At 35.2% G+C, this 25,792-nt stretch overlaps 1 protein-coding gene across 2 annotated transcripts; it reads left to right on the forward strand.

Moving 5' to 3' along the window:
• Positions 1-7,564: 7,564 nt before the first annotated feature.
• LOC147548490 (uncharacterized) lies at positions 7,565-10,766 on the forward strand. Of its 2 annotated transcripts, none has more exons than XM_086670364.1 (6): positions 7,565-7,833; positions 8,682-8,990; positions 9,100-9,234; positions 9,393-9,449; positions 9,719-9,853; positions 10,514-10,766. In XM_086670364.1, the coding sequence occupies exons 2-6, from the start codon at positions 8,703-8,705 to the stop codon at positions 10,577-10,579; spliced, it is 681 nt and encodes a 226-aa protein (XP_086526490.1). In that variant the 5' UTR covers positions 7,565-7,833; positions 8,682-8,702; the 3' UTR covers positions 10,580-10,766. The 2 variants fall into 2 exon arrangements, with proteins under 2 accessions (XP_086526490.1, XP_086526489.1); XM_086670363.1 differs by having other exon boundaries at positions 7,573-8,002.
• Positions 10,767-25,792: the final 15,026 nt, after the last annotated feature.

Raw genomic sequence — 25,792 nt, forward strand, 5'->3', positions numbered from 1 at the left:
GTTTTAGGTTTCCTGGACGGGTAAAAAAAAATCTAAATCAGACCTAATTGGTCGGACTAGATGTAGTGGTTTGAATTTGGTTTGAAAAAAGTGAAATTGGAAAAAAAAATTGATAATGGTGAAAGAAAGAATAGATAGAAAGACTGACCTTTGAGTAGATATAAAAAATGTAGAGATGACGAGAAGAACTCCCAAGTAATGGTTGAAAAATAATGAAATATAAACTCGTGATACCAAGTGAAATTAAGTGTTCTGACACTAAGTAATAGAGAAATTTACTTAATTAAGATTACGAGAAAGGTAAATCTATATTACAACACAACTTTGTTGTGACTAGGACGAGCTGACTAGGACCAAAAAAAGATAAATTTTTCAACTAAATTAGAAAATGAAATCTTATACTTCATCCTGTATTAACCATCCATAAGTGCTTAGATGTAAGGGAAGTTTTATAGGGGCCCCCATTCTTGTTAAAAGGGCCCCTCTTTGTGAATTCGGTACGAACCCACCGAATTCTTGAAAGACCATTCGGTGAGGCCCACTGAAATTCATTCCAGTATCTTATTTTTGCGAATTCGGTGGACTCGTACCGAATTGTAAATTCGGTGGGCTCGCACCAAATTCACAAGAGGGGCCCTTTTAACAAGAATGAGGGCCCTGTAAAACTTCCCTAGATGTAATGACATTTGGTAACCCTCATCCCATAGCCCATCCCATATAATGGAAATTTCAAACATTTGTCTTCCATCAACCCCATAAGTGAATTCTAATGGTTTTTTAAACCTCCTCTACTCCAACAACCAATTCACATGCAACAATCATCCCCCATAACCTCTTTCTGTCACCCGTTTTTTTCCTTACCGTCTTTACAATTTAATGTTCATCAAAGAAATGGTTTTAGACTTTTGGTTTCTCTACTTCCTTATGAAATCCTTATTCGTAGTCAACTACAACACACAAGTCTTTGATAATTTTTTTTTGCAACAACTTCATTCAAAATAGGTGAAATCCATGTCGTTTACATTTTCATATCTATAATAGTTGCGTTTTCGTTGATAATAAGACGTACTGGGATAGTTTCTATAATAGTTGTCTATATCAGATTGATACAGAAGATGATCCTGGTATGGAAGTTAATTCTGTCATGGAGAAAGGTGAAGAAGGTATAAAATTGTTGTTTCTAATTTATTTTTCAGTTTCGAATTCGTTTTCTTATGGATACTGAGGAATGAGTTCTTGGTGTGGTCTTATTTTTCTATTTGGGTTTAGCATTTTGTGAGCAAAGTATTTTGCAGATTGATGATGAACTACATAAAATATTTAACTTCTTAATGAGTTAGAGAGAAACACAACTAATATGAGTATAATTGTAGCGAAGAGCCGCAAGGACTTCGATGGAGAATTCTTCTTTCATGCTTACGATGCTTGCAGGATGCACTAACTTATGGTTATGATGCATGGGAACTTTCTCAATATGTCCATGGATATGTAAATTTGGAAGCTTCTAATTGTGAATACTAGTGTTTGTTGCTTGGAAATGCCACCATTCCCGTATGTTTCTTGTAAAATACTTTTTGAGTGGCATTTACATATGTTTCTTGTAAAATGTTCTTTACAAAATTGGCTAGTATAAGAATTAATAATCTGAACAACCACCGGGAGAAAATAAAGACACTACCACTCTTTGAATCTTCATCATCATTCTTTGCAAACATATGTAATTGAAATTCCGTTTCATATGTTGTAAAGTTATTTCAAATTCAAGGACCGGTATGCTTAAGTTTTTCGAATGTTTATTATTTTGTCTAGCAGGTTAAAGACATAAAATATCACATGTATAAAAACACAAGTAGCCATGGGAGCATTCCGCCAAAGGAAATAAAACCACTCAAAAATTTACTAAATACCACAAATCCAGAAATTCGGCTTTCAAGCATTACTATTGTTGTCTCTCCCATAAATGAAACTGCGACCTAAAATCAAATTGCTTCATGCATTCAAGTTTGGTTTGCATGAATTTTTATATCAATAAAAAAAAATGTAAAGTTTACACGTATAATTTGGGTAGTGATGATGCAAAACTCGGGAAGAATTGTAAAAGTTTAGTTAGATAATTGTGGATATATAAATTTCAAAAAATGACGGCAATATTTTGAGCTAACCGGAAGTAGTTTAGAAAGAATTCAAATTCTTTTGTTACAAAAAACATAGTCGAATGCATTTCTTGATTTTTGTTTAATTCTATTCTATTTTCTGAAAAAAAAAATAAGAACCTAGTATGGTGGGCACCAACTATTAGGGCGCTTCAACATTCACAATGCAAACAGGGTATTACAAAGGTTAGGAATCTCCTTAGAACTAAAAATCTATATTACAAAACACATTGGTTGTGACTAGGACAAGCTGACTAGGACAAAAACAAAAGAAAAACCAACTAGATTGGAAGATGATACTTTGTATTTAACACTAAAACATCACTTTGTATTTAACCCCCCATAATTGCTTAGATGTAATGGCATTCCATAACTCTCCCAACTAATGGCATTCCTTAACCTATTCAATATAATGGAACTCCAACTAACAACTTCTCCTCCATAAACCCCCATAAGTGTTCTCACAAAATTCTAATGGTTTTTAAAATCTCTTCTACTCCTCCAACAACAAATAAGTTATAAAGTGGTAACAAGAATTTTTTGAAGTTAATTCTTGTTTATTGTGTGATGTTATATTTACATGAATAATTTTATAGCCTTTTCTCCCTTAGACTTTTGTATTTCAGATAAGTTTTCTTTTATTTTTTGTTTAATCGAACTAGATGCATTTCTATATCTATCTAATTTGTAATGATTCGATTGTTATCTTTGAACTTAATCATCATTTTAATATCTCTTACTTTAATTTACCTCTCACCATATCGCTCCCTAAGTTCTTCAATTTGACAAATTTAATCAGACAAATTTGAAAAATTCGTTAAGACCATACTTTTACTTTCTAAAAAAAAGTTTTTGTACGTTCAAAGTTAATTCAATTTTGGTTGCCAACTAAAATTTATGAAAATAGACCATCAAAATATATTCTACCGTCATGCAAATTCATCTGGATTACATGTTTAATGGATTTCGTCGTGCTGGAGGCACGGGCCATACCTAGTAACTAACAAAACCAAAAAAACTTTGAGAAATCTTTAGTTATTCTCTTCCTCTGTGATTCTGTGATGCACAAAAAGCTCTACAAAATTGTTTGTGGCGAAGGCAAGAGTCATGCCTAGTATATTACCAAGCCAGAAAATGTTCAATTGGGTGCCAAATATCCTTCATATATTATAGAGCATTCTCTTCTTCAGGTAGTAGTTGTTCTGTCATTGTCCGAGATAATTAGTGATTTCCTTGTGGGAGAATCAAATTTGTTTTCTTGTTTGACGTCCATTAAAGTTGAGGTACATGTAATAGTCCAAGAATTGTAATTAGCTTTCAGATAGAGGTTTAGGTCAATATTGCGATTCATTATCTCTTCACAAGACCATCATCGGAGACTCTAAAGCATTATATTGGTTTATATGTCCCTTGTTATCTGATATCAAAGCCCTGGAGCTATATTTTCGTTGTTTTAATTTTTGTTTCTATAACGAGGAATATAATTTGTCTGCTCATACATTAACATCTTTAACTCTTTGTATACTGGGGTGGAATATGATCTATGCATAATATACCAGATCACTATTACATTTTCTTCTCTGAGATTTAAATTAAGAAAATTGTAAGGGAACAAAAAAATTAGGCAAACTTTGGACATAAATTTTATGTTGCTTGTCGTGATTCGTGCTTTCCATGATACTAATCCACTAAACTGCGAATCACAACAAGCCGCATACTATTTTTGTCCATATTCTACTTAGTTTTTCTTGTTCCCTAGATTGCTCTACTCCATGAATGGAATATAATTTTTTTGAAAAAGAAAAAATTCAATTACAACAAGGGAAGTCAACAATTGCTTGACCAGTTGGTTGTGTATCTTTTCTAAAAATCTGGAGGTCATGTGTTCGATTAGGGTTGGGAAAAAGGTCCATAAACCCGAAACCCGTCGCGGGTACCCGAGTCCGTGAGAGCCCGCGGGTACCTGAAACCCGAAGGCGGTTTTAGCCCGACCGACCCGATGAAATCAACGAGTCGGGTACGGGTTTTGAAGTGCTACCCGGCATCCCGCCCGAGCCCGCCCGATAATCTTTACCCGACATAACCCGCTTAATAATGTCATTCATTTATATGATAATATCTATGCACATTATATGTATGCTTGCTTGTATGTATTTATGTATGCATGTATAACATATATATAGATATATTTTTAAAGTATTTGAAGTGTATAATATAGATATATATACATATATTGTTGTCCAAGTGAGGAGTGCCCTTGACACAACATTGTTAAGAGAAATTTAATTAAATTTTAGTTTCTATAGAAATTTTGGTACCATTGGAATAAAAATATTTTGGTGATTTCGACCGACATATTTTGAAACTGGTGAAAACCCGATACTCGACCGCCCGACACTTGAGAAACCCGAAAAGTTTGATGGACTTGGACCGGTTTTGGACACTAGGATTTTTTAAATAACCCGCCCGATTAAACCCGAAAGCCCGACTAGACAGAGAGTTTCAAAGCCCGACCGGCCCGACCCGATGAATAACATGAACATGACCGGCCCGACCCGGACCGATTCCCACCCTTATGTTCGATTCACAGTCGAGGTGAACTCCATCATTTACTGATTTCTTTAAAGGGTATCAATAAAGTAAATGTAGGAACGGGCTTTCATGCCTATAAGATTTTCTTAAGGGTCTCTATAGTGTCTTTAATCCAATTTCCAAGGTGTCTTTAAAATGGTAGTTATTGGGTTTATTCAATTCATATATTTATTCATGATGTATCCATATCGTATCGAATGTAATAAGAGTCCATGTAAAAAAGGCAAGGAAAGTTCTAAATGCATCCACTAACCTCATTCTTTCAACAAAAAATAAAAAAGAAAAAAAGAATAGGATTTTTGAGTAAACAGTCCAATTTTTGGGGGGTAAAACAAAAAAAAATCCAAACTTGGCAAAATATTGAGTGCAAGTCCATATGTCAGGGACAACTCATTATTCCCTGGTTTTTATTTTTTTTCTCCCCTTCTTGCCCCTGAACGGAAAATTCTGGTGTTTTCTGAAAATATAAAGCGGGAAAGTAAATTTTTTTGAAAATTCGAAATTTTTGGCCGAAATTTTGGGATCTCATCCAGCAAACTCTGTCTTCTCGTCTTCTTTCTCTCTCTAAAACCCTAAGAGAGTCACTACTTTCGTTACTTCCCTCTTTCCGTTATTTCTCTCTCTAAAATTTCCCAGTTTTTCTCTCACTATTTTTGGCCGTTTTTTCTAGAAATTGTTGGATCTCGCGTACAGATTTCTGCCAAGATCTTTATCTCTCCAGATTTATCTCTCCCCCTAATTTCTCTCATAAATTTACGGTAAATTTATCTCTCTTTTAGGAAGTTTTTTTTTTAAAACTTAAAGTTTTTTTCGATGGATTTCATTTTCAAATTTTAGATTTATCTCGAGATTTTCCTTCCCTCTTTATCATATTTCTCTCTAGATTTTTTACCTTTTGAATCAAATACTTTATTTTCTCAAATACTTTCATTTTATTTTACACTTTCTCTGTAAACAATAAAATTTCCAGAACACAAGAAAATTTCCTAGTTCAAAAATGTCTAGTACATAACCTAATTAGTAGTACACAAAACAATTCCCGGTACATAATTTAATTCCCAGTTCGAAAAGTGTCTAGTACACAATACAATTCCCAGTAAATAAAAATATTCCCGGTAAACAATGACATTTCCATTACAAAAGTGTCTAGTACACAAGAAAATTTCTAGTAAATAAATAATTTTCAGTACACAAGAAAATTTTCCGGTACAAAAGTATCTAGTACACAAGAAAATTCCCAATAAATAAAATAATTTCCGGTAAACAAAAAAAATTTACCAGGAAAATTCCCAGTAAATAAAATAATTTACCAGAGAAAAATTCGAAATTTGAACCAATCTGAAAAAATTCGAAATTTGAACCAATGTGGAAAAATTCGAAATTTGAACCAATCAAGAAAAATTCAAAATTTGAGATAAGAAACAAATCTTTAAAAAAAGAAAGAATTTTGAACCAATTTGAAAATATTTGTTGAGATTGGTTAAATTTGGAGAGAGAAAAAATCTAAATTAGTTAGAATTTGGTTAAATTGGGAGTGAAATTAGGATTTGGTTAAATAAGTAAAGAGAAATAAATCTGGAAAGAGAATTAGAGAGAGAAAGTAAAAGAGTAGGCGATTGGTAAGGGGAGCTGGAAATTGTTGTTGGGGAGCTATAGTACAAAACCAGTTTTTTGTATTACAGCTCCCCATACCAATTTAGTATTAGGAGCTATTTTTCCGGATTTGAAATTAAATAATGAATTAGAGAGGGATTAAAAAAAATATTTACAACTAAAAAATTGTAATAGTAATTTTTCTTTTCTTTCCTATTTTTTCTTAAACCCTAAATATTTCAACAACAATCCCTCTCTTTTCTTCTCCACAATCAAGATACAAAACAACCATTACCAATATCGCAAGATATTTATGATGTTGCTTCTTTAATGGAGGAAAAATATATTTTTCAATCGAACCACCAACCACCAACCCAATCAAACCCAATCAAACAGTGTTAGTATAGATGAAGATCTCTCTCAAGATGTAAGGAATTCGCAAGACAAATATTTTCGGTTAAATTTTATTTCTCTTTTTTCCTTCAACTTTAAAAATTTGGCCAAAAAGAGGCAAACTATTTCTGTTCGTTCAACAATTTCCCTAGGGAAATTTTTGTAAAATTTCCCCCCAGGTCAGGGGAAAAAAATCAAATAGTTTATCTATTTGTGAAATTTCTCTATTTAGAAAAAAGTAAAATAGTTTCTCGATTTTGGTTGATGTCTTCTTCATTGGGGAAAATACTTGGGTAGAAGTCGCCGTAAATTTGTAGTTGATGAAGGAAAAAGATTGCAAGAAGGATATTTAGGAGATTCGAATTCAGAAGAGAGAACGAGTGAAAGAGGAAGAAAGTGTTTTTCTTTTTGTTATTTCTGAGATATTTGACTATATTACACTTGAGTCCTTCAAATTATGAGTTTCACATTTAAAATCCGTAACATTAAAGGTCTTTAAAATAATAATCTAACAGTCTTATCTCCCCTTACTAATCTTTATAGCTCCCCACCCATAATAACTCCCCAACAACAACTTCCAGCTCCCTTTACCAATCGCCAAAGAGTAGAGAGAGAAAGTAAAACGCAGAGTAGAGAGAGAAAGTAAATCCCGTGATTTTTAAGAGTGGCAATTCCGTAATTTTCTGGGTGGCAGATTTCGTAAATTTGATGAAAAAACAAGGTCGTTACGGTACTTTCGCGTGGGGCTCTGACTATTTGGACCTCCCTTTCATTTATGGGCTACCATGGATGGGATGCCTATAAACTCCCTCTTTTTGGACCCTTGACCCAATGCCCCAAAAGAATAACTCATTGAGAAATTTCCACTAAACTCTAGCTTTCGGGGGGGAATTTTAGACCACTCACACCCACCCTGACCAAAATTGCTCCTAGGAAGACTGGAAAAAATTAACGGTATCAATTGGTGATTATTTATCATCCAACGACTAGAAACTCTTCTGTCTTAAGTGTTGGCTGTGACATAGAATTATCACTCGAAAATTAACGGCCTTGAGTAAGGGACTCCTTTTGATGTATACCCAGTAATTGTCCGGTAGAAGAAGTAAGGTCCTCTCTACTTTATCCACTCTCTCTCTCTCTCTCTCTAGTTTATGTCTCCAATATCTCAATTACTTTCAGGGCTTTTTAATTAAAGTTGAAAATCGAATTAAGATTGGAGTTTGGGTTTCACAAACAAAGTTTGGGTTTTGGGTTTTCATGCTCATAATCAGGTTCTCTCTCTCTATCTCTTTGATGCTTTGTCAATTTAGGTAGGTCTAGATAGATATTTATCTTATATGTGCAAAGTTTGTGATGACAATTTTTGTTTGTTTAAATGGGTAATTTTTTATGAGTTTTGATTGTTTAGAAAGAGTACAAACATTATACTCTTTGATTAGCTTAATTAAGAAGCACTAATTCTGTCTATGAAATAAGCCAAATGCTTGATAACAATCACATATGTATGTTGTTTGAGAAGGTTTAGAAAAGATATTTCTTATTGTCATAGAAGTGGATCAAATTTCGCGCACTATGGATTTGGAATTTTAAATGTGGATCCTTCGCTGATAGTTCCACATCGCTCGCAAGAGTGTCCGGAGCCTGGGGCTATAGTTGAAGGCTGAAGCTTAGTAAGTGTCGATGCCTTTTGGCCAGGGTGAGCTCTTGGAGCCTTCGCCAAAAACAAAACCACGTATCTGTGGGCTTGGGCCCAAGGTGTCTAAAGTAGGGACAATATCGATAACTACTAAGTTTGGAGTTTCACAAGTTTATATTTACCTTATTGGGTTTATTACTAGGTTGATTGATCTAGATGGGTGTATATTTAATCCCAAGTTGTATGGTTTGAATCTTACTGGGAATGTTAATGTTGTGCTTGAAGTTATCAATAACTAATTCTTTTATTTACAGAGACATTTTGACTGGCAGAACATGACAAGTGTTTTATCGGGTCATCTTCTTAGTCGGTCATTAGGATTGGTCGAGAATCCATCAAAAGGAAGTTTCAACAAGGTACCAGGTTTTCAATGTTCAGAATCGTATTTTCCTTTCGGAGGATCATTGGTGGCCCAAGGTCCATTCTCTATTGTTAGTAGTCGTTACTGTGAGAGGGCGAGGCATCTTAGGCCAGTAAACTCTAGCACATTGGATGATGGTATAGACCCGGATGACTCGGAAGATAAAGAAGAATCTCCTCAAAGTCACAGCAAACCTAATAAGGTATGCTGAGAAAAACAACCTATATGTCCGTGCATCTGTCGCTTTATGACAGGATTAAAAGAAATTTATATCCTTAGATATGATTATATTTTCTTTTTCATATCATTAGGGAAACAATGAAACGTTTCGTGAAGATTTGGAAAGAATTGTTGGAACAGATGATTCAACGTTTAGTGGGATAGACCTTGCAACTTTAATTCGGAACAAGTATGGAAGATCATATGATGTTCAACTAATAAAAAAGGTAGCTTTACTTCCATCAGACCTGATTTTAAGCCTTCTGATGTTATCTTAGGAATTTGATTTCAAGTGTTGAAACTATTATGTTCCCAGTAGTTACCTGATCAATGAAGTAATTGATATAGAGTCTCGCAGTTTGTAAAGCTCACGTCTGACTTGTAGGAGTTCATGGGGCGAAACCTGCTGGCAATGAATGTTATGTGGAAGTACGTGGAACAGGTAAACACATTTTTCACAAAAAATGTGTGCTTTGTTTTGATTTTTCGTTAAAATTTGAGGTTGTGCACATAATTTCTCTTGTTTAAACTTACCCTTGTTTTTGCAATACTCTTAGCAAGTTCGATCTTTTTACATTACATATTTTAGACCATATATACATGCTAACGGTACTAGGACAATGCAAAACCTCAGATTTTAATGATATACAAATTATGTTGATGATTTCACGAAGTTCGTGGTTTTACTCAATTGAGAACCCCTCGTTTCAGAGATCTTTTCCTTTGACTGAAGAAGAATATATATTGAGACTTGACGATGTGGCGAACAATTTGAAATGTTGGGGAGCTGTCTCACATATTCGAAATAGCCTAGCTAAGTTAAAGGAGCGGCCTCGAATCGGAAAGGTAAATTTTGTTTATTACAATGACTGCATTTTATATGCCTTATGTCTTTGCGAATATAGAAACCAAGTTATGGTTAGTTACTTATTTGAATTCTATTAAATGACAAATTGTGGTTAGCCCATATACTCATGTGAACAAGGTATCAAATAATTCAAGGTTTATGAATGTTCATGCCCTTTTCGCCTAACTCGTGTAAGCTAACAATTATTAGTTCCGTTACGAAAGATTTACCAGTCAACTGTTAGCTTTGAATGTTTTTTAAGATTTTGAGTCGGCTTCCCCTGTCTGATGGATTAGATCCAAGTACCAATGAGTCGTAGGCTGTACGCGTATTAGCAGCGATTTGACTAACATGTCCTAACATTTTATGGCATTCAAACTCACACTCTATCTCAATAATTTCAGCATTTATGTATTAATGGATCTTTTTTTAGCTTCTGTACGGTCGTATAAAGGGTCCTGGTAAATGTTTGGCACCTAACACCCAAATTCTCGCTACTGGCCAAGATTGAGTGGAATTTGTTTAAGTTCACAGGATTCATCCTGTAGTTTTAGCTACTTCTTCGCTCTGTCTCACATTTACTAAACCTGAAATTGGTGCTGTAACAAAATTCTTGATGAATTTAATTTACCTACACATCGGGTCGTTGGTTATTGTAGGCAGTAAGCATTTTCATTGACATGGACGAGTCTGGAGGTCGTGCAAGAGAATGGATCTACAAGTAAAGAAATGGACGAAAAAGGCTTAGTATGCTAAAATTTCTTACTTCTTTTCTTCACTCTTTCGTCATTCATTGTAAAAGTTTCAAGAATCTCTGTATTTTTTAGATATAATATAAACGAATAATATATATATGGATCCCAATGTACATATATGTTTGTTTGAATTCTGCTCTTTAGTCATCTACTAAAATTTCTTTTGCTTCTCTGCCAGTGGTCGAGCATCTACTAAAAGAACCCGCAGTATTCTTCCGAAACATTCAGCTTGGCCCTACTTCTTTTTTTCCTCGAAATTGTAAGAATGGAATCGTGATATCTCCAGTGGAATGATATATATATGTTATTACTCAACTAAAATGAACTTCACAATTAAAATGCTAGTTACTTAACCAGGCTGAACGTTATAGGTCACCTTCTAAAATATTGATAAAGCAAAGTTTGAAAAATCGCCAAGTTGTTACTGTTACGGCAGGGAGAAAATGGATGTTATGACGTCTTTTACTGCAATTCGGAAATATTCGAATAACAAACACTAAATAAAGTTACCTTTACTTCGAGATTAAACTTACCCCCTTCCAAAAACGACTTACCTTTTTTAGTTGGTAATTGAATTAAACCCTTTCGCTGTTAAATTATGTTAAGAGTCCGTTAAAATAAAGTTTGAATTTTAGACACTTGATAACAATGACAATGTTCCTTTACTTCTCAATCCAATTTGTCCTTCTTCTTTCTTTCCGGCCATGAAGAGATTTAAAGAGAAAAAAAGTGAGAGGGATGAGAGCGGAATCGAGAGAGATTAAGAAATTTTTATCGCCACATTTCAGATGTGCTCATTATAAATCTTTGCAGTCTACATCTTTACTTCAGCTTTTATCCAATCTTGAGTAAGTTTTTGTTCTCTTCAATTCGCATTGCTACTTTTTTAGTGTTTTTCTTGAAAAATTTAAGAGTTAATTCCTATATGGCCCCCTACTTTGTGACCAGCTTCCTTTATGGCCCCCTTTTTTTCGTAAATTCAAATATGGCCCCCTATTTTCAGATAAATGTCATTACTACCCTTCTTAATTCTAAATTTAAAACAATAAAAAAAATTATTTCCACCTCACCCCTCTCTCTCTCCACCTCACCTCTCCCTACACCTCATCTCTCCCTACACCTCACCCCTCTCTCTCTCCACCTCACCTCTCCCTACACCTCATCTCTCCCTACACCTCACCCCTCTCTCTCTCTCTCTCTCCAATTCACCTCTCTCTCTCTCCAACTCTCCTCTCTCTCTCCTACTCACCCCTTTCTTCTCCGGCAAGGTGGCCGGCCGGAAAATTTTCCGGCCGGCCACCTTCAAACTTAAAAAAAAACTTCTCTCTCCTCTCTCTCTCTCAAATTTTTTTTTTTTTCAAAAAAATCTCTCCACTCTCTCTCTCTAAAACTCCGACGAAGGGGGTTTCCCTTCGCCGGAGATCTGTTCACGAACTCCTTGAAGATTTTCATCGTCTCAATGAAGAAGAATTTGATAGTAACTGTTCAACTCCATACGTTAGTGCTCCTTCTAGTCCTAGCCGTACTACAGGTTATTCTTCTTCTTCTAATAATAATGGCTATTTTTTCAGTTGTCCTGCTAGTCCTATGCATTTTATTCCTTCATCTAAATCTTCTTTGGTTTCTTCTTCTTCTTTCGATCTTTCATCATCGGTTTCTAATTCGTTTGAGTTTGAATTCTCGGGAAGATTTTCAACGAATGATAGTTTAGTTGCTTCTGGATCTATGATTTCAGCTGATGAGTTGTTTTTGAACGGTAAGATTCGACCGATGAAACTTTCTTCTCATCTTCAAAGACCTCAGATCTTATCCCCATTACTAGATGTAGATGAAGAAGAAGAAGAACGAACTGGATCAAGTGATTCTTTGATTCGAGGAAGAGATCTGAGATTAAGAAACAGATCTTTACATAGACGAGCTAGATCTTTATCACCTCTGAGAAATTCTCCGTTTCAATGGCATCAAAACGAAGAAGCAGAAGATCATCATCATCATCAAAATCGTTGTACTGAAATTAACGAGAAAGATGATGATGAAAGCTCAAAACCGATTGAGAATCAATCGTCAACAGAAACAACACCTTCATCTTCAAGATCATCTGAAGTGAACAGATCTCCGGCGAAGGGAAACCCCCTTCGCCGGAGTTTTAGAGAGAGAGAGAGTGGAGAGATTTTTTTGAAAAAAAAAAATTTTAGAGAGAGAGAGAGGAGAGAGAATTTTTTTTTTTTTTTTAAGTTTGAAGGTGGCCGGCCGGAAAATTTTCCGGCCGGCCACCTTGCCGGAGAAGAAAGGGGTGAGTAGGAGAGAGAGAGGAGAGTTGGAGAGAGAGAGAGGTGAATTGGAGAGAGAGAGAGAGAGGGGTGAGGTGTAGGGAGAGATGAGGTGTAGGGAGAGATGAGGTGGAGAGAGAGTGGGGTGAGGTGGAAATAATTTTTCTTTATTGTTTTAAATTTAGAATTAAGAAGGGTAGTAATGACATTTATCTGAAAATAGGGGGCCATATTTGAATTTACGAAAAAAAGGGGGCCATAAAGGAAGCTGGTCAAAAAGTAGGGCGCCATATAGGAATTAACTCAAAATTTAACCACATTTAGAGAATATAAAATAGAAATCCATATCAAATTGTGGTTCTTGATGGCATCTAGGGCATGAATACGCCTGATCATTTGATCTTCATTACCTACCATGGAAACCGTTTGATTTAGGTTTCATAAGTAATCGTTTTTTTGATGTTTTCATGAAAAATTGGGAGTGTAGAAGCTGCCACTATGTTTCAAGCTAGCATTGTTGTATGCTTATTAATTGGTTTGAATTTGAGCCCAAGAGTAGGAGAAAGAAAGGATGTTTTCCTGACGTTATCCAACACTTGTTTCCAGGGCCGACCCTGACTTTTAGGTGGCCCGAACCAATTTCCGAAAAATGTGACTTTTACATTCTACCAAATCATAAACCATAGATGTATTGCAAAAAAATTGTAAATACCACAAAATATTTTTGTCATATTTTTGTAACAAAATTGTTAATTTGATACTTAATGTCACTGAAATTATGTTCGTCTTACAATTTTAGATGCATATCGTCAAATAATCAAGACTGTCAGTGATATCCTTCTCAATAGATAATATAACCAACCCATTTAACCTTTCTTGCGACATAGTAGATCGAATATTAGACTTAATCAACTTCAACTTAGAAAAACTTCTTTCCTGCAGAGGCAACAATTGCTGGTAAGGTTAACATAATTCTATAAGATACTCATGTATTTGGGTAACAACCTCATATATCTTTCAAAAAATATTAGCACTTAAATTGGTCTTGTGATCTCTTTTGGTAAAAGACGCTTCAACACTTTCAGTTCAGAAAGTAAGTCTTGCACGTCTAAATCATATGACTCGTTATGCTTTAAAAATGTCTTAAGATGGACACATGAATCTTTCAAATCATCATCATCTTGGGAGTTTAACTTGTTCAATTTAATCAGAAAACCAAATATTTCTTTCTACTTGTTCAAATCCGATCTAATATGTATATGAAGTAATTAACTCTAAAAGCTTCTCCAACTGACATTGTGATGGCGACCATCAACCTAATGGGCCTCTCGGCCATTATAGTAATAGGCCTAACGGCCAAGTCACGTGAGTCCACGTTAATAGAAACTGTTAAGTCTGAGTATTTAGGGTTTCCATGTTTAAGTATTTAGTTGTCCTCGCAATCCAGGAAAGTAGGCGTTAATAGTTATCTTCTTTCTTTATTTGAGTCTTCTAGGAAAGTCTAATCTCTATATAAGAGAAGTCTGGTCTGTCTTGTTAAACATTGAATTGAGTTATCAAATACGAAATCAACCTTGATTGCATCTTCTCGCTTTATTTATTTCAGGTTATTCTTAGTTATATCAATGAATTTTATTAATTTTACGCTTCCGCCAAAGTCTACATCAGCTAGTATCAGAGCCCGCAAAATCCTGATACAAAAAACGACAAATTTTTTCTCCACCCTTCACCGCGACTTCACCACTCCGCCATTTATCCTCCCTTCTTCCCAACCCTCCAGATCATGCGGAAAGACATAAAGTTTTCAAATCGAGACTCACCATCAAGAATAAGGTGTGTGACTTTATTATAGACAACGGTAGCAAAGAAAACATGATATCACTTCGCCTCGTCAAAGCACTCGGTCTTCCTACTAACGACCACCCTTGCCCGTATAAACTCGGTTGGATTTCTGACAAAAGCGAATTGGCAGTTCGCCGACAATGCATATCCTCGTTCTCAATCGATTCTAACTATCGTGACTCTCTTTGTTGTGATATTGTTGACATGGAGAACTGTCATCTCATCCTAGGAAGACCATGGATTTTCGATGTTGATGCCGTACATAGAAGTCGTCATAATACTTAGGAGTTTGTTTTGCATAAGAAACTTGTTATCCTTGTTTCGCTTCAAGAAACCCCGACATCGACTATAGAGAAACATGAGGTAACTGCTCCACCCAACAATTTTGAACCCTCTTCTAAAGATGATTCTGGTTCTGAATCAGGTTCTCAATCTTTTATTGCTTTACCTACCAATAGTGAAACCTCTGAATCGAAGAAACCCACAGAAAAATTCAAACCAAAACCTCATTCCACTCCTTCAAAACGTCCTGTTACCGTTAAACTCTCAACCGACTCAGAAGTCAAAGAAGCATATGAAGAAGGGCAATTATGTTCATGAAGATATAAAGAGGAAATCATCTTCTAGATTGTTTAGTGAAGATGATGAGATAGTGATATTAAAAGCATTATTGAGTTACAATAAAAAGGGTTTAACACCTAGTTCAAATACTTCTGCCTTTTATAATTCAATCAAGAGTTTTGAAGTTAATAAAGATCAATTGTTTACTAAAGTTAGACATACGAAACATCAATTTATTGTTAATGTAGCTGAAGGAGCTAAAGGTAAGAGATTGAAACCTAATGTGATTAAATTATTAGTGAAAAAGTGGAAGATTGCTGAAACCAAGGTTTACTTGAACAAGATCGAATTAATTCGCGAACAGAGAAAGTTGGTCTTGGAGGCACAGAAACATCTTACTTTTTATGATCTTGTACTTCATCAGGTTCCCAGAAAATGGTCAGAACCTATTGATAATAGTGCAAACATGTTTGTTACTATTCAAGGTAGTGGAGATAAGTGGTCTTCTTATTTGTGTTGAAAATTTTGTCATATATATGAACCAAGGTCATCCAGATGTTTGAGCTGCCATTCCTCGGAGACTTGACGCGCTTGCAGAGCGTGGAGTTCTTATCGTATTTGTTACAATACACACGCGGAAATCCGTTTCTTGTTTTTGTTTTCGTTACAGAAAGAATATGGTGATGATCTCCAAGTTATACTTGAGCATGACACTGATCGAGTTACTGAGTTAAAGACCAAGTATTTTGTTACAATGTCTGTTACACCAACAATGTGTGTTCTTAAAACGGGGTTGATGCTTGCTGCCTCTGAGTATAGGAACCATGAGCTGTATCAGTTCATGAGGCAGCAAAACCCTAATTTAGGGTCTCTTACGCATATAGCGGCAAAGACGTTTTTAGATATGGAAGAGAAAGGAATTTTTGCAGATGAAGAAATCACAAGGTTTTATTGAGTATTTTGTACAAGGCTAGGCAGGTAAAACTTTGTTGGGTGATTATGGAAGAGATGATGCGAGTTGGATATAAACCTAGTGTATCTTTATGCAGGAATTTGATTACTCTATTCATGAAAGAAGACATGGTCTCAGAAGTGGAATCTCTGTTCAGAAAAGGATATGTCAATGATGAAGAGAGTTTGGGGATTTTCGTGCAGACATTGATCGAAAAAGGGAAGCTTTTGGTAGCTCTTGAACTTATAAAGAGCATGGTAACTGGTTTGAATGTTGATGGATATGTTTTTGCATCTTTAATTCCTGGATGTGGAAAAATTGGTCTGATTGATGATGCTGAGAATATATTTGCTAAGCTAAAAACTTTTGAGATTGTTAAAAAGAAGAAAATGGTTTTATCTCTTCATGATCATGAACTAATTACAAATTCTTAATTTTATTCATGGAACCAATGGGAATCCGCCCATCACGAATTCGATACAATGTCCCTTAAAAGGTATTCACCTACTCGATTTTTTCCGTTCGATGAAGAAGACCATAGGACATTAGTTCTTGACACATTAATTCTTTCGGGTGCAATTGTGATTTTATGTGTTGATTTGGCTAAGTTAATTACGGCCTTGAAAATTTATGAGGAAGTCTCAGTTTATTATCATCACGAATTAAGATGAACGTGGGAAGACTGTTCAAGTAATAAAGTGGTTCAAGGATTTTAAGGCTAATTGTTCCATCGAGAAAGATGTGGTTTCTTTCATCAAACTAAAAGATGACGGGCGATGTCGCAATTTCTTGGACTTTTATGCACTACTACTGCTTTTGCGAGTATCTTGGCATCATACAATTCTGATTATATTTGGTGCTATAGTCCTTATTTGTCTTCTTCAAATTTCCGGCAGATCTCGCGGAAAGTTGGAACTAGGGATTGCCTTTGTGAAGTCATTGTATGTGGTACCACCAATCTTTTCTTTTTCGAAAGGTTCGGGAAGAACTTTCTCTAAAAATTTCGAAGTTGGCGATTTAGTTATAGTCTTTATTTCCAAGCTGCGAACTCCAGACGACACTTTCAAGAAACTCGCTCAGAAGAAGTTTGGTCCCTTCAAAATCGTTGCCAAAGTTACCTTCAACATCACTGATATATATCTGTATTACCCGGACGATCCGCTCTGTGATGACACCAACTTGGGGGGGCAAGTTTTTCCGCAGCGGGGGAGTATGATGGCGACCATCAACCTAATGGGCCTCTCGGTCAGAATAGTAATAGGCCTAGTGAGTCCACGTTAATATAAACTGTCAAGTCTGAGTATTTAGGGTTTCCATGTTTAACTATTTAGTTGTCCTAGCAATCAAGGAAAGTAGGCGTTAATAGTTATCTTCTTTCTTTATTTGAGGCTATCTTGGAAAGTTTAATCTTTATATAAGAGAAGTTCGGTATGTCTTGTTAAACATTGAATTGAATTATCAAATACAAAATCAACCTTGATTGCATCTTCTCGCTTTATCTATTTCAGTTTATTCTTAGTTTTATCAATGAATTCTATTAATTTTACGCTTCCGCCAAAGTCTACATCACATTGATGCATCTTCACTTGCATTCTCGTCAAACTGATCCTTTATACGAAAAATACGTTTTTCTCAAAATGTTGTTGCGACGCCCATTTTAATGGCAATCTCTTTATCTTAAACCATTACTTCTTTAAGCTCACTTCTCTATAATATACAAGATAAAGTTTATTCAACTTCTCTAATGCAACATTAACATCTATATCTTCGGTTTGAAGTGTTTTACTAACAAAGTTCACCGCTAAAAAAAATATTGTGCCAAATAACCATGCTAAGAAGGAATCAAATTTTTTAAAGTCTTGTTTTATTATATTTTCGGCATCATGAACCATTTTTGAATCATCACTTGTCTCCCTTAATTCGTCTAAAGCTTCTCGTAGGTTGTGGAGCTTGAGATCTAATTGCCTTAACGCTTTCTACTCTAGTTTTCGATCGAGTTTGCGATAAAGATTTAAGTAGTATACCATCAAAACTTTGCAGTTTGTCTCTCAAGATTTGGCATCGCTTTGGAGAAGATGAAAATAATTATAACTATTTTGAATAGTTCCAAAAAAAATTAATCCCTTTAAGATACGAGTTGACCATATCACAAAAAACAAGATTAAGACTATGACAACCACACAACGCGTAAAATGTTCATGAATTTATTTCAAATAACCTTTTGTTCACACCATCTTATTAGACCAATTGTCATATGAAAGGAATCTAAAGGCTTCTAAAGGAATCCTTTTGTTTTTTTTTTTTTTTGAAAAAGGAATCCTTTTGTTGATATTAATGTTACAATAGAAAAATTAACTACGTAACATGGTTTGGTCAAGGTAGTGGAAAGATGACCCTCAAAATAGTAAACTTACCTAAGAGAATTGATGAAAACAAAAGATAAGAGTAAACTTAGTAATGTTATCCTACACATAAAAGGAATTAAAGAAGAGTTAAAAGTTTTTTTTGAAAGAAATATTCATTTCGTCAATGATGGAGAAAAATTCAAACATCTTACATGGCTTTGATTACATCATGTGGATACAAGTAAATAACATCATGATGTTTTGAAATAGCACTTTTACTGCCATAATTATAGATACTTGGACCTTTAAAGGTCATAACAAAACCCTAAAAGGCTATACCAAGACCTTTAAAGGCCATTAAAAGACCTAGAGAAGATCTCTACTTTATTTAACCATATAATCACAGATTTTTTACATATGAGTAATGAAGACCATCCTTATGAATTGAATCCATGATCTCCTGGATTTTAGAGTACTGTACATCTAATATAGCAAATAATGGAGAAGTTGGAGAATTGATGAGTCTGTGGTTTGAGGTTGTTGATCGGAGATGAGATTTTCTTCTTAATGTCACCTATGCTTCGAGTCTTCTTGATGTCGAGTTTGAGTGAAAGAATCGTCATTACACACCAACAAACTGTAGTATCTCTTTCTTCATAATTAAACAACTTCATCCTCCCTCTAATATTCCACCTTTGTTACTCCAAATTGTTAAGGAAATAAACTAAAACTAAAACAAACAACATCCCCTTCGAAAAGGAGATGCCGACAAAGGGATTCTTCCCATTACCGGAGAAGTTTAGATCTTCCTTAGGGTTTCTTGTTAGGAAAAGTAACCTAATTGACTTGTTCAGGAATATGAAGATAAATGATGTGAATGCAAAAGACACCAAGATTATTTAACGTGGCAAAAAACCCCTCCAAAATAGAAGGTAAAATAACCACGGGACCTAGTCCAGAAATCGTCCACTATAATTAAATAATGGGTTACACAATTATTCACCAACCTATGGTGGATAAACCAATTCTTCAAGATGTGTAGAAACACTCTTGGATAACAACTCTTCACCAAAACTATGGTGGATAAACTGAACAAAGAAACAAAGAAATAGAAATCTCTTACTCCTTAGGATTTGAACAAATCCTAGATTACTAAAGGTTGAAGAAGATAACCACAAACTAAATTGCTTCACAAGATTAATAATCTTCTTTTCTTCAAACCAATATTCTCCTCCTCTAATCTCATGAAAGAACTACTTCAGAAATCTCTCTTTCTCTGACTTCTCTTTGTTCTGGAAGTTGTTGTGTATAATCTCTTCCCTTTCATTCCCTTTTATAATGATAAATAAGGAGGTTTACCAATAGAATATGAATTCCTTTTTAGGCTTGAAAAAAATTGATGGGCCTAGAAAGTTTCCTAAATAGGTCTACACCCGCAAGTGCACGGGTGTCAAGTTGTAATAAATTCCGGTAAGACCGGTTCGTTCCTCAGAGACTAAGGGAAACCTATTCTTAGACTTGGAAGTAAGACGGTTTTGAAAATGGTTTTGGTTTTGGTGATAAAATGATGATCAAATAATGAAACACTTAAAGAGACTAATGATACACTCAAATCGATGGGGGAGAAACCTAGGATTTTAGAAATTCACCACATAAAATCACCTTTAGAAACAAATACTTAAAATGGTTAATTCTTTTTTTTTATAACTCAGAATTTCGGATAATGAACTATCCTAATTCCGGGAGATGTTTTCGTTAAAACCGAATAAAACATAACAATGTAATCATTTTATTTTAAATAAATAAATCTCTAAACTACTATTTATCAATTAATAAGTATGAACCGTCAAATGATTTAACATAAGCACGATGCATCAAATCGAAAAGTATAAATAGTGAAAAGAAAATCTATTTATCAAACTAAAACGAATTAAACTATGAAGCATTAATCAAGAGTTAATCAATAAAAATTATATCTCTAAAAGATCAAAAATGGGTTTCATCGTAAAACCCTATATGAAGAGAGTTAGCTATTCATGAAATTAAACTAATAAGTATTAAGAGAAAAGAGGAAAAAAGATTTAACTTTTCTTGCTGATTTTCTCTGTTGCAGCCAAACGCTCCCCTAAGGAAATTGATTTTCTCGTCTTCTCGGAAACAATTTCTCTCTGAGAAAATCATTTTCTAACCAGTTTTCTCATCTTCTCTACTGTTTTCTCTCTTCCTTTCTTTTCTTTTCTTTCCAACAAGTAGTTCCTTGTTTCTTTTAACACTAATATGGAATGGAAATTGCTAAAGAAAATGAAGAAAGATTAAACAGCATAAATTGAGTGTACTGATTTCTTTCTCTCTGACAATATCTCTCTCTGTTTCTTTCTCTCTCTACAATCACTCCTTTCTCTCACAAAAAGGAATAAAATACAAAGTAAATAACAGAAGAAGAAGATTAAGATGATGATGAACCAAAAATCTGTTTTTCCTTCTCTCTCTCTTTCTCTAATTTTTCTATTTTTAGTTGAGCTTTTGATCCCCAAAGATGAGATGATCTTCTCTGTTTCCGACCTCTGTTTATATATCAACATGGAAGAGTAATTTTCAGCCGAGAGGTCTCTCTAAAAATTATCTTATTTTCTCCTTCAATTTCCATTTTAATTTCTTTCTCTCTCTAAAAATATCTTCAACAGCTCACTCAGTCAAATCCTTCTAAAAACTCATCTCTGATTTCTCTCCCTCTATCTCAACCGAACCATATCTCTCTCTGTAGTATATCTAAATCTTTCCACCATTAACTCATTGATCGAATCTCTCTTTGTTATCTTCTTTCTCAATGCAAGAGAAATCTTCATTATTCTCCCACAAATTTCTCTTTCCTTTCCAGCCTTCATAAAAATCTTCAATCTTCAAAGAATTTCCATGAGTTTCTCTCTCTAAAAATCACCACATCAATGTGATCTTCAAGTATCTCTAAAATCAGACCTCTCATTCTATCTAGAAACTATCTCCCTTGAAAATCTTCACCTTTCCATAAGTTTCCTAAATCTCTCTCTTGTTTCAATGGTAATCATATAAAAGGGAAATATTTTGCTTCTCTCTCTGAATGATAAAAGGGAAAGAGTGAAAGAGGAAAATATTAAGGGAAAGAGTTAGAGACAGATGGGCGCTTCCCAATGATACGGGCTGGTGTTGACGTGAGATTGGCTGGAAAATTCGGTGCATCTCGGAGCATACATATATTTTGCAACACAGTTCATAGTCCAACAGATTAAGCAAATGGTCCAGCAGCCGTCTGATCTATCTTGCACGTTCAGAAGAAAACTAAGTAGCGTGTGTTTGGTTACACCGAATCCGAGCCATTGAGAATCCTGAATGATGTCCCGATTGTGTACCGAAAGGATACTGCTGACGTCTAGATTGCCCCTGTTACCCATTAAATTCTTGCCACGTGTCATCCGGTTGATCTGGTCAAGCCTCTTTTCATTCCGATCTTTGACTTAAGCTAACTTTTCGCTCCGGACTCCGATTCGACTTCCGTTTTCACCCACTGGCTCGTCTTGGATTATACTTCTCATCCGATCATCAACATTTACCAAATTATCAGAATATCCCAATGACCAAATTGCCCTTTTTTGCGTCTTTATCTCGTTTTTCACACTAAGCCTTGTAAAGATACCTGAAACAGAAAAACAAGCGATTTATCATAGTAACGGCTCGAATTGGACTAACTGACCTAAATTAAGAGATTCAGATGAGGCATTTTCATGACTCATCAAAAATATAAGTTTCTATTTTTCCCCCAAACAAGGAATAAGGGAAATCTTATTCTAACTAGGAGTCCTTTTATTAGAAGGAGGGACCCCAACAAACTCCCCCTCCTGACTTATGAAGAGGGACCTACCATTCCCAAACCTGCAACACCGCTACATAGTTCATGCTTGCCTTTGGGTAATGATTTTGTCATCATATCTGAACCATTGTCGTCAGTATGGATTTTCTCGATCTTCAACACCTTTTCTTCAAGAACATCTTGGATCCACTGGTATCTCACATTTATATGCTTGGGCAGAATGAAAACTAGAATTCTTACTGAGGTGGATGGCACTTTGACTGTCGCAATGAATAACATAATTATCCTGTTTCATACCAAGTTCTTCTAACAGCCTCTTCATCCATAACATCTCCTTGCAACATTCTGTAATGGCAATATGTTCTGCCTCTGTAATAGATAAAGCTACACACTTTTGTAATATAGATTGCCATTACATTGCTCCCCCTGAAAATGTAAATAGGCAGCCTGGTGTGGACCTTTTGGAGTCTACATCTCCTGCCATGTCTGCATCTGTGTAACCGTCTAATACTGGCTTATCATTACCAAAACATATACAAGCTTTAGACGTACTTTTAAGATACTTCAGAATCCACTGCACTGCTAACCAATGTTCTTTGTCTAGATTGGCAAGAAATCTGCTTACTACTCTAACTGCAAATGCAATGTCCGGTCTCGTACACACCATTGCATACATCAAGCTTCCTACAGCTGCATAAAGATTTTTCTCCATTTATTCTTTCTCACTTTTAGTTGATGGACACTGATCACGAGTCAACTTGAAGTGACCGGCTAATGGACAACTAACTGGTTTTGTCTTGTCCCTATTGAACCTTTCTAGAACCTTCTCAATGTATCTTTCTTGTGATAGTCAATGTTTCCAGCTTTTCTATCACGAGAGATATGCATGCCAAGAATTTGTTTTGTTGGACCCAAGTCTTTCATATCGAAATGCTTGTTTAGTTCCTTCTTTAACCTGCTAATTTTATTAGCATCCTGACCAACAATCAACATATCATCAACATAAAGCAGAAATATAATCAACATAAAGCAGAAGTACAATGATCTGAAGCCGTCTTGTGATACCCTTGATCCTTCATGAATGATTCAAGCTTTTTGTACCACTGTCTTGGTGCTTGTTTTAGCCCATATAAACTCTTCTCTAACTTACAAACCAAGTGTTCCTTACCTTTAACTTCAAACCCTGTTGGTTGTTCCATATACACATCTCCCTCCAAGTCACCATGAAGGAAAGCGGTGTTGACATCTAGTTGCTCAATTTCTAGGTTCATACTTGCAGCCAATCCCAATACTAACCGTATAGAGGACATCTTCACCACCGGGGAGAAAATTTCATCAAAATCAATATCCTTCTTTTGCCCAAATCCTTTCACCATTAGGCGCGCCTTGTATCGTGGTTGTGAATTTCTTTCTTCAGTTTTGATTTTGAAAACCCACTTATTTTTAAGAATTTTCTTATTCTTAGGTTTTTCAACCAACTTAAAAGTGTTGTTCTTATGCAATGATTCAATCTCATCTTGCGTAGCTTTCAACCACTCCTTCTTGTGTTCATCATCTATGGCTTCTTCATAACACAATGGTTCTCCACTATCTGTAACCATCACATACTCGTGTGGAGGATACTTGGTAGATGGTGCTCTCTCTCTAGTCGATCTTCTAAATTCAACTGGTGTCATGTTGAACTTCCATTCCTTGCTCAACATCATCACCCATAGGAACATCTTCATAATTTTGTTCTTCACCTGCATTATCATGCATAACCTTAGAAGAGATATGTGGATCTATATCAATATGATCATCACTATGATTCTCATGTTTCTCAACTTTCCCGAATTCCTCAATAGTTTGATCTTCAAGAAAGACCACATCTCTAATTCTAATAATCTTCTTATCGACTGGATCCCATAACCTTTAAGGTCTGCCGACCTCCGGCGAAGGGAAACCCCCTTCGCCGGAGTTTAGAGAGAGAGAGGAGATGAATTTTTTTTAGAGAGAGAGAGGAGAAATGAAATAAAAAAAATTGCTTCACAAGATTAATAATCTTTTTTTCTTCAAACCAATATTCTCCTCCTCTAATCTCTTGAAAGAACTACTTCAGAAATCTCTCTTTCTCTGACTTCTCTTTGTTCTGGAAGTTGTTGTGTATAATCTCTTCCCTTTCATTCCCTTTTATAATGATAAATAAGGAGGTTTACCAATAGAAATATGAATTCCTTTTTAGGCTTGAAAAAATAGAAGTTTCTATTTTTTCCCCAAACAAGGAATAAGGGAAATCCTATTCCAACTAGGAGTCCTTTTATTATAAGGAGGGACCCCAACATTTCTAGGAGAAGGTTATAGAGAGATAGAGAGAAAAGAAGGGAAATATCTCTGGAACTGGTACAAGAGTTAAAAGTTATTAAAATAACAATGCTGGGAAACCATGGCTTGAAACAAGAGCCTACCATGTTATACATTAAAAGAAAAATTTAAGTATCATGTTGATTATCAGCTGCTAAGGGTAAGGGTGGGAATTGGTCTGGGTCAGGCTCACGGGTTATATCATTAATGAGGTTGGCTGGTCGGGCTCTGAAATTTTGTGTGCATTCGGGCTCTCACGCTTAATCGGGTGGAAAATTTAAAATGGCAGTGTCCAAAACTTGTCCAAGCCTGTCAAACCTTTCGGGTTTATCGAGTATCGGACGGTCGGATTTCGAGTTTTTAATATCAAAGTACATTTAATGTCTAAGATTTTATTAATTTATTTTGTACATACTTTTACAGGACAACCACTATATTTTGTCGCTTTAGTCACCACCACCGTACAACTATCAAATCCACGGTCCACCACCAAACCTATATGTAGTAATGTATACTATTATGTACTATAAATACATATAGGATAATAATATTATATATATATATATATATATATATAGATGTTAAACACACATACATGCAACTCAAGGGAGATATTGGGTAACACTTCAAAATCATAATCCGACCCTGTTATTTCACCTGGTCGGTCAGGTTGAACCCGCCTTCGAATTTCAATTACCTGTGGGTTCTAACGGGTTAGGGTGTTCATGACGGATTTCAGGTTCTCGGATTTTTTCTCAGCCCTACTACTGAGCCAATGCCATGGTGTGAGATAAGGAACTGTGGCCAACCCAATGGCAAGAGATATTTTCAATAATGGTAAATTATATAGTGGTTATTCATAATGCATATTTTATTCATTTTAATTCGTATTAACAGTTATTTTATTTGTTATAGTAGGTATGCAAGAAGTTATCCATAATGGATATTTGATTGAGTTTAAATACATATTACTAGTTATCTGTTCAGTATTTCAAGTCGGAATTAATAATTGTAAGCCTACAAAAGACT

This window comes from Eschscholzia californica, unplaced genomic scaffold, assembly GCF_041429995.1.
Source record: "Eschscholzia californica isolate CP2 unplaced genomic scaffold, dmEscCali1.0.p SCAF_3, whole genome shotgun sequence".
Classification (NCBI taxonomy): Eukaryota; Viridiplantae; Streptophyta; class Magnoliopsida; order Ranunculales; family Papaveraceae; genus Eschscholzia; species Eschscholzia californica.

Excerpts from the sequence above, each read along its gene's own strand:
- LOC147548490 (XM_086670364.1), top strand. The coding sequence starts at position 8,703 with ATGACAAGTGTTTTATCGGGTCATCTTCTTAGTCGGTCATTAGGATTG. Across the intron at positions 9,235-9,392 it reads ATGTTCAACTAATAAAAAAG|GAGTTCATGGGGCGAAACCT; the intron begins GTAGCTTTACTT and ends TCTGACTTGTAG. Across the intron at positions 9,854-10,513 it reads AGCGGCCTCGAATCGGAAAG|GCAGTAAGCATTTTCATTGA; the intron begins GTAAATTTTGTT and ends TGGTTATTGTAG.